This window comes from Tupaia chinensis, unplaced genomic scaffold (genome assembly GCF_000334495.1).
Source record: "Tupaia chinensis unplaced genomic scaffold, TupChi_1.0 Scaffold000636_1, whole genome shotgun sequence".
Taxonomy (NCBI): Eukaryota; Metazoa; Chordata; class Mammalia; order Scandentia; family Tupaiidae; genus Tupaia; species Tupaia belangeri.
The window spans coordinates 934,207-944,422 of NW_006160157.1; the positions used below are offsets into that span (position 1 = coordinate 934,207).

The 10,216-nt window shown below is 37.7% G+C and overlaps 1 protein-coding gene across 3 annotated transcripts in view; it reads right to left on the reverse strand.

The window, feature by feature from the left end:
• RUNX1T1 (RUNX1 partner transcriptional co-repressor 1) overlaps positions 1-10,216 on the reverse strand; it is a 167,942-nt gene that overhangs the window by 114,411 nt on the left and 43,315 nt on the right. Inside the window, exon 1 of one of the 3 annotated variants that reach the window (XM_027776170.1) lies at positions 9,816-9,898. The exons of the other annotated variants lie outside the window; for them this stretch is intronic. Coding sequence (XP_027631971.1) covers positions 9,816-9,822 — 7 coding nt within the window. The 5' untranslated portion in view covers positions 9,823-9,898. Of the gene's footprint in view, positions 1-9,815; positions 9,899-10,216 lie in introns of those variants that run through there. 3 annotated transcript variants of the gene reach the window in all.

The window sequence follows — 10,216 nt, forward strand, 5'->3', positions numbered from 1 at the left end:
CAGGTAGCCTGGACTAGAATTAGTAGAACCAGGAGAATCAAGACATAAATGGCAGCTTTATCAAGGAGAGTTGATGATGCTTAAAATGTCTATTTGAAATGGCAAAAAGTCTGTATCGTGGGATGACACAGAATGGAAGTAAAAGTTTAGATAGAATTCAGGTCTCTAACAACATCACTTACCAAAGACATGAACATCAGTAAGGGAGAAAAGCCTCCAAATGACCTAACCTGGTGCCATGAATTAAAACTGTCATTCATTAATACCTTTTAAAAAAACCAAGATGGGCTTTTCAGACTCTCACTTAACCATGCTCTTTTATTATTTCTGAGTGGTTATCTGGTTTCCAAGTTAGCAAATGGCTGGAATGGGTAAAAGGGCCGGCACATTAACAGAAAGGAAGTGGAAGGCTGACAGAGAAGAGGTAGAAAATCCTGTCAAGTATAGGAAAAACTCAGAAAATTCCCTCAATCACAGACAAAACAGCAAGCACAACAGTCTACATTTGCTCTGTGTGGGGCTGCTGTCCCCTATTTTTAGGTCCAGAGGGTATCACTGTCTGCCCCCTTAAATATATTTTGTGCTTTATAGGGTATATAGCACATTATCATAATTATTTCCATTGTCCTGAAAAGTAAGCAAGGCAGAAAAATTGTTTCTATCTTTAAAACAAAGAAATGAAGCTCATGCCTTCAGTAAGAGAACTAGTTTGTGGTCCTACCAGCAAGTAGAAGAACGTTGATTCACACACAGAAATCAACATTTTCAGTGCTCTGTGTTCTTGATAGATGGCTTCATAAAATATATTAATTGTTCATAATATAGACCCAAGTTGCAGAGCTAAAGATAAAATATGTTTAGCTCAAACCGATTTAAGGATATAGCTAAATATGAAAACCACAGTCATTCATAATGACTGACCAAAGTACAAACATTTTAAGCAAGTAAACAAAAGCAACTTTGCATCTTGAAGGAATAATCTTTTGCTTTCTTGAAAGTACTACAGAATGGTTCAATTCTCTAAAAGATTTTGGTAAAAGATTTATTAATCTCATACTGATGTGCAATATCAAATTTTGCACACCCAAAACATATCAAAATATACATAAAGAAGGGGGCTGGCAGGAGGTGTGGTGGTTAGAGGCACTGAGCTCCCACATAGCAGACTATGGTTCGAGTCCCAGACCTGGTGGCTTGCTTTCTCACTTTCTCTCTCTCTCTCTCTCTCTCTCTCTCTCTCTCTCTCTCTCTCTCTCTCTCTCTCTCTGGTCAGATCAAAACTCTCTATTTCTCTCACTGTGTCCCTCTCTGGTCAGATCAAAATAAATAAAGAAAGAAAGTTAAATAAAATAAATCTTTTATATACATATACATATATACACACACACACACACACACACACACACACACACATAAAGAAGTAAAGTAAATGGTGATACTTCTCTATACAGCAAAGAAACAATTAAACCATATCAATGATAGTTTCCTTTCAGCAATACCCTTCTCTTTTTTTTTTTTTGAGAGTTTTTTGCTATTGGGCACGTGCACTCACCAGACAGACAGAGAAAGACAGAGAGACAGCAAGAAATCACCACCCCCAGGGCGGATGTCCATGCCGCAATCCCTTCTCCTCCACTCTCCTCTTAGGATCTTGGGCACACATGCACATGCACCCAGTGTGAGTTTAAGCCATTGGGTCTGGGACTCGAACCAAAGTTGACTACATGGGAGTCCAGCAACATAGTCATTACACCAACTGCTGGTCCCTAAGCAGTATTCTTTAGAAAGTCTCCAAAATTGTACAAAAGAGAAAGAGAGACTTGAAAACCTGATCATACCTACATTTACCAGTGGGAGGGGGAGGTCAATTCATATTTAGAAAGTAAAAAGCAGTATATTGAGACTATACTGCTTGGAAATTAAGTGTTGGTCTTTGCCTCTAATGTTTATCACTTTCTATCAAAAAAATTGAATATAAAGTTCATTAAGTGTTTTCTAAGGACAAAAATCTTTATTTTGATTCCCTCAAATATAACTAATATTAAAGGAAAAAGGAAGAAAAAAATGTTAACATGCCTTTCAAATGAAGTGTTACTGTAACTGCTAAATATATATATAGATATATAGCGCGCGCTTCAGATGCAACTACAGTATGAAACAATACCATCTCACAAGAAAGTGTCAAAACTGAGGCCTTTCTTAGTTCCAGTCCTACCCTTGTCAGAAAATAGGTTAAGCATTTCAAATCTAGAATATATAACTTGTTGCTTTGGGATCCTCAAATTTTCCTTTGTATTTTCTTTTGAATGATCTGAGAATCATTAAAGTCAACAAGTCCTGAGGAAGGCAGTAAAGGAAAATCATGTAAAATTCAAATACAATATAACACTTCAGTCAAAAGCACAACAGACATCTTTCTCAAAGTTCCAGATAACTTAGCACCCCCCATTTAAATCATCCAGATTGTTAAGAATGTTGTTTATTTGATCAAATGCTTTAAGACTCCTGTTGAAGCCATAAACACATGATAATGACAGACTCTAATATGCCTCCTTCCTAAAGAGCATTTCACCTATCTAATTGCATAGTTCTTAAGGCCAAACCCTTCATAGTATCACGTTCTTAAAGCCAAACTTTTCAGAGTATCATGTTCTCATAGGTGCTTTCAAATTTTCTTACATGAACATCCAGTATTCTGCATGATGTTAATAAACCACACAGAATTTTAAAAATCCTTCTAATAAAGTGAGCCAAACGATATTTATCACTTAGCCTTTAAAAAGAAAATGTGGATAACAGAGTGAGTGAAGCCTTCTAGAGAAAACATCCCATAATTTAAAAATTTGGTGGCCTTTTTTCTTCCTTTTTTTTTTTTTAAATTTTTTTGGTAGGAGGTGAGGATAGTAAAAAAAGACGCCTGCCTTCATTCAGTGTACTCATCTGGATATACTAAACCCCGTGAGCACATAGGTTCTCTGACAATAAAAAGAGAAAAGATTGGTTGAGACACAACACATTTGGCCCTGTGTAGTCATTATCCTCGTAGAAGCTGCCTCCTGGTCTGGCACTGACATCTTCACAACTTCCCAGGAGCTCCTAGGGCATAGCCATGGCACCAGCAGTCTCACAACCAGGAAACCTGATTTTCCTTAAGTATACAATGTTAACAATTCTGTTTGCCAGCAGGTGGTGCAGTGGTTAAGACACTGGACTCCCACATGACTGACCATGGTCCAAGTCCTGGACCTGGAAGCTTGTTTTCTCACTTCTCCTCTCTCTCTGTCTCTCTTTTTCTGTCCCTCATCTCTCTCTGGTGAGCATACATGCCCTATAGCAAATTTAAAAATAATAATAATAGTAAATAAAATTAATTTTTTTTAAAAAAAGATAGCTAGGATTACCACATTTCAAAAGCCTAGAAAAGTGATGTTTTGGTTAACCTCCATAGCTTTTGCAGGAAATAAATTTGAAATTTGTATTAATCTTTTAAAAATAATGGTATTACCCTTCTGATGCCTATTACTCCCATCACACTAAAAAACTCTTTCAAAAGAAGAAACGCACAAGGAAATAACCTATATCCTAACCTGTTTCATATAAGATTATTCTTAATGAGTGAGACTAATGCTTTTCTACCTTTACTTTTCAGCAGAGGGAACAACTCTACCCTCTATGCTACTGTGCTTCAAACTCAAACATGCTCCTTTAAATGTCCCACCTGACCCCCATTACAAAAGATTCTTTGCGCCACAATATACCCACACTGTCTCAAAAAGAAAAAAGAAAACCAAAAAGGAATCCAAAGTGGAACCAGTGAATGGCATAATGGTTATATCACTAGACTCCCATGTGGTAGACCGTGGTTTGAATTCCAGGCCTGGTCGCTCAGAACTCATGCCAGGCGCATGTGCATGCATGCCCAAAATCCTGAGAGGAGAATAGAAGAGAAGGGATTGTGGGGTGATTATCTCCCCAGGGGATTGATTTCTCACTTTTTGTCTGTCTCTAGTCTCTCCAGCAAGCACACATACCCTATAGCAAAATTCTCTCTTTAAAAAAAAAAAAAAAAGGAATCCAAAGTTAGGAGATAGACCAGGGAATTCCATACCATCTCTACCAGGGAATACCATACCATCTCTGTCATATAACTTCATGTCGGGACCATAATGGCTATGTCGCTGGACTCCCATGTAGTCGACTGTGGTTCAAGTCACAGAACTGGTAGCTTAAACTCACGCCAGGCGCATGTGCGCGCGTGCCCAAGATCCTGAGAGGAGAATGGAGAAGGGATTGTGGCATGGCCATCCACCCCAGGGGGTGATTTCTTGCTTTCTGTCTCTCTGTCTCTCTCTGTCTTTCTGGCAAGTGCATACGCCCTATAGCAAAAACTTCTCCAATAAATAAATAAATAAATAAATAAAAATTTAAAAATAAAATAAAATAAAAATAACTTCATCTCTGTGCTCTTGGGTGAACTGCCTAATTTATCTGATCCTCAGGTTTCAAACAGATCATGTGGTAACAGAAACAAATGTAGAGCAACAGCCAACATTAGAGAGAAAGCACCTGCAGTGCCTAGTCCAGGGCCTGCCATATACGAGCTTTCGATAAAAGGCTGTTCTTAGTATACCATCAAAGATTTATTCTGTTCGGAGATGGCAGTTATATATTCCCTTTGAGATTAAGAGGATTTCCTGATTCCTTTGATTGGAACTCTATGGGTTGAAAAACATAATTAAGCTAGACATTCTCAGAAAGTACATTTACATTAATATTAATTAATGCAAACAGCTGTTTGAGAAAGCCAGCCTGATAAACCTGCTTCTTGGTCAGGTGTGAAATCCTATTGTTCTCAAGTTATGAGTCATTTAAGTTAATGACTTACTCTACCAGCCACGGTGAGCTACCAAAGAATTGCAACTATACACAAAGAAACAGCTTTCAAAAAATACTATACCCACCAGCTCATACAGAAATGAAAATTTAATAAAATAAAAATGAATGGCTTGTCTTTAGTATTAGAACAACAAACTAAAAAATGTTAAGTTACATTAACTAAGATTCCATAGGGAACAAATAGGGATACAATGAGTCTTTTTTTTGACTAGGGCATGTGAGCTCACCTGAGTGAGACAGAGAGACAAGAGAAAGCAACCCCATGGAGAATGGTCATGCCACAATCCTTTCTCCTCCATCTCTGCGTCCCTTCCAGATTTTAGGCATATGCGTGTAAGTGCCCGGCATGTTTTTCTAGATCCCAGTCCAGAGCTCCAACTGTGCAGTCAACCATGTGGGATCCAGCTGACAGAGCCACCAGTCCACAAGCTGACCTCTGAGACTTTCTAATAAGCATTAGATTGGCCAGTTGACCAACCTTCCTCCTCTGTACTTGACTCCTAATCCAGGTAAACACTTCACCTCTGTGAACCTGTACCTGTCTCCTAAATCCAGGCTCACTTTAGTTCTCTGTCTGGAACACTACAACTAAACTCGAAGGCACATTGGGACTGAATCTTACTTTATCTAGTACCCAACACATTTTGAGCAACATGCACGGGCTTACTACCTACATTTCCCTAGTAGAGTAACGCTTTGGTTATGATAGCCTTTCATCTTTTGTTCTGCTTAATAATCTAGAAATTAACCACATTTAGGTTTCCTAATTTCTAAATGATTATAAGTTTGATGGGCAAATTTTTTCCAAATGTTTAATGTTATGGAATTTTCTTCCACATAGCTCTGTAATCGTGGAGTAGGAAAGGAGAAAACATGATGAGAACAATCCAGGATTAAAAATAAAAAGACAAGGAAGTAGACTGACACTAAGATGTTAACATGAAATAATGTATTTTTGAGATTTAAATGCAGCATGATGAGAATGAACTGGGAAGCTCTTACTTTAATAAACCACCTGAACAGTTGCTTAATCTCTCTGGGCCTCAGTTTCAACATCTGTAAACTAAAGGTGCTTGCAAGATAAACCTTTGAATTGTAAACATTTTTGTTCCTCTGGGATTCGGAAGGCTGTTTAGAATATTACAATTACAGCATCTTCTTTGCAAACATCAACTATCAGTGTAATGTGAGTTGGTTAATAAACATTGCTAGGCTATATAATGTCCATTAAGAAAATGTATAGTCTCAAAATAAAAATAAACCATTGGGTCTTGTGAAACTTTCAGAAATTCTAATCACCTCCCTCAAAAAAAAAAAAAAAAGATTAAACACATATTTTTAAATAGACCATTAACTGCACAGAAAGATCTCCTGTAAACCTTTCCAAATATTATTTAAAATATGCAGAACTAAAAGGCCAAGTACTCAAAAATATAAACAAAATATATTAAAAGAAAAAGAATACCAGGGGTTGACAGAAAGTTGAACTTCTAAATTTTTACTACAAAGAAGTAGCGTTTATATAATCTACATTTATAATTGGATATTTATAGCTTATATAGTTTCCCTTTAATAGCTGGCACAAGGCTTGTTTGATACAGCATAGAGTTAGCCTAACACAATGGCAAACCAAGGTAAAATAGAGTATCAGTGAATGGACTGCTGTGTTTTTATTCTTGCATAATGGCATTTAGATGCATCTATTTAAAAAAATAAGTAGGTACATTATCCAAATGTTCAGTTACTAGGGACACTAACAGTTGTCTGTCCATGGCAATTTCATTTCTGTTCTTTACACAAATCATCGCTTGCGAGCATTGATGTTAAAAACAGAAAAATAGTCTAGTACACAGTGGCTATAAATGCCAAATCAATTTTCAGCAGATAATAAAGTCCATGTTTTACAATCAGCAATGCACTGTTTTACTACCCAAAAATGTAAGCTAATAATATATAGCTCTACTAAATGGAAAATGCAGATATGCTGTTAAAAAACGGGCCGGCTGTGAGAGGATGGATCATTTCTGCAGGGACCTTCTTAAAGCTATGTGTAAGTGTTTTGAAAATATCACATGATGTGGCCATGTGTTAAAAATTACAGCCAGTTAAGTTCTCTGCTAAGAAAAATATGTGGGCAATTTATGAAATGCAGTCCAGGATGGAGATGTCTTAAGTAAAACCAGATTTTGAAAACAAACCTTTTTTTTTTTTCTTTTGGAAACTTGAACTTAAAAAAAAGTTTCAGGCACATCTGGAAAGCAGGACCATTGAGAAAGGGTGGTCTGACCTAATACTAGCCATCTTCTAAAAGAACAGCACTATTTCTGGACTACAGGGACTTTGCTTTCTTATTGTCCTTTTAAGGAAACAATCCTGAAAACTTTGGTAGGTCAACATATGTGCTCTGATACTACTATACAAAGATTGATAAAAATACAAATGCTTCAGAAAGCTTGGAGTCACTCCTCCTGAAACAATATAATGGCTAAGGCTTCCCTTTTTCATTAAAAAAGAAAAAAAAATTCCTGCTCTTATACACAAGGACCTACTTGTTATAAAAGTGACAGGCAGTGAAATGATATTTCCTCATAGTGAGCTGAACAATTTTAAAGTAGTTTCATCTTTAATCTATTTCTTTAAAGCATGTATAGCCTACTTTGACTTTTCGAACTTCATTTTGTAAAAGTACAATATTGATAGCTTAAAAAAACGTTGCTTTATTTTTTAAGTCAAAGATTTCTAGAAAGCCCTAAACTATCCACCCCAAAAGATTGATATATCAGAATAAGTTCAGTTGGTACACATCTGTTTCTAAGGATCCTCAATTACATAAAAATAGCCCGAGATCTAAGAATTGTTACATTAAGTCTGAGACAACCAGGTACCAGTTCTGACATTTGAACTACCAAAAAAATAAGTTCATATATTGTATAAATTAGTCAAATAAAAAAATAAAACGGGCACTATATCAGATTACACAAAACACATCCTTTTAATCATCCACACATAAGGTTTTATTTAAAAATATCAAATCTGCCCCCGATAGCTAAAACTGTCCCTGTATACAGATATATGTGTATGGGACAAAATATGCTAAAAAAACATATGAAGAGGTAGTCTATCTGATAGTGGAGTTTAAAAAGTACAGATGGGTGTCAAAAATAGCCAAGTGTCAGATCTGCTCAAGTATCGCCATTCTGGCACATGCTCACAGTCACAGCTGTTAATATAGTCTCTGTATCCAAGTACAAGGTTTTCTAACACAGTTGATGAGAGAGAGACAGTGAGAGAGACACACAGTGCCCCTACTTCAGGCTACTGCTGTAGAACCAGCCAGATATTGATGACTTAACACTAAAACAAACTTATCAATGGCTCTACAGCCTTAATATAGCCCAATGCATTTTATATAAGAATATGTCGATGCTTACTTTTAAAATCATGTGGCTAGTTAGGAGAAGCAAGGGTCCTAACTAATCTCTTTCATCTCTTACCATTCACAAATAGCTTTGGCTTTCTGCGAGGCTTCCTTTTACCAAAATAGCACAGGGACTTTTCAAAATAGCTGATAAGCCAGATAATTTAACACTTTATTAAGAGCACAAGAAAAAGGCAAATCAAGCGATGACAAATATCAGTGAAAACTGTGCTACAGCAGTCTGGTGAAATTAAAAAGCACCAGCACTTTCACCCCCATTCTGTATTATTATTATATATTCAGTGCATATCGCATCTTTATCTGCATGGTGCATATACCTCAAGATGAGAACTTAAAGAGTTAAAATGACCTTTCAAAGATCTCAGTCATTGTCTTTTTGTAAATTGATTTTTTGCATATTTCAGCTAATACATTTCTAGTCTGCTGAACTAATAAAGAAAAAAAAAGTGCAATTCTGCCACGAATGCATCCTTTCTGTATGTGTATCAATAATGATGAGGATGGACGACAAGACACATCCTCCTAAAGGGAAAAAAAAATTCTTCAAACAACTGGCAATACCTACACACAACTGTGGTTGCAGAAAACTGGCAGATAATGTTTCAAAACACCATCTGTGAGGTGTACAAACTCTGTGACCAAGCACAGCCTCTTCTGCCTTTCCTACCCAAATAATCCACACGAATCAGCCAGCTGGAGGATCTCTATCTGCCTTGCCTTTTTTATCTGGAGATAGGCTGCTCCAAATTAGGAAAAGGGCAATTTAGACAGTTCTTGAGAACAGCAGCAACAACCCTTTCCCCAGGCAGGCGTCACATAAGCAGAGCCTGCACTGGCCACGATGACAGAAATACTCCATGCTCCAAAGACAATATTTTTCAGAGGAAATTGACATACACTAAATTTCCAGGGCCACAACAGCTTCATTAATTCAGCAGATTTAAAAAAAAAATTATTGATTTTAATTATTTGCTTGATGACATCTAAAGGCTGTGATTTAGGGTAAGACTGAAATTCCTTATAGTTCTAAACCTTCCTTCACTTTCTCTGACATAAACAGCTCTTTAAAGAGATCTTATCCCAGGATTCCACCATAATCTGAAAATTCTCTCTAGAGATGAAATCTCCAGAATACGAGGTATAGATGACCATCACAAAATCCAGAATAGAAATAATACTTCTTACTTGAGCAAAAAGCCCTCAAATAAATTGCTCCAGCAAACATCCGTGGCTGTACTTCCCCTTTAAAACACACATCCCAAATTTTCAAAGCAAGGGCTCGCTCCACATTCTGCACCCCTGTACCCAGATCTTAATGGTTCTCTTTATGCCACCTTCCAATCACACCTCTGTCATCCCCAGCCTCTTCTGCACACATCAAATACAACACGCTGTGGGGCAGAAGGTATTTTCGTGCATAATAAAAGTCAGCTTTTCTTTATCGCAAAAGCAGAGAGAATACAGAACAGGGCTAACTCACCAGGCATCCTGGAATCCAGCGTACCACACGGAAAGTGGCTCTCCTAAAAGCAAGCGCGTTCCGGGCTCATGCCTCCTGTTCTGGAATGAGCGGCGGCAGAGAGGAGGGCCGTCACAGGGGCTGGGGCGGCATAGCCGGAGGCAGGGTGCTGGGCGCGTGCGCCTGCCAGGCAGAGACAGATGGAGAGCTGACACTCCGGATTGCACTTGGAGCAGAAATGTGGAGGATGACAGGAGCACATGTGGCCTTGAACCCAGCCCTGTCTCTCCAGGCAGAACAATGACAGGGATGTGTGTGCAAAGTATCACAACCCCTACCTCCCCTTACCCACTCTACCTCTCTGGGCAAGTTCCAGAGCACCAAAAAAAAAAAAAAAAAAAAAAAAAAGCGAAAAAGGAAAA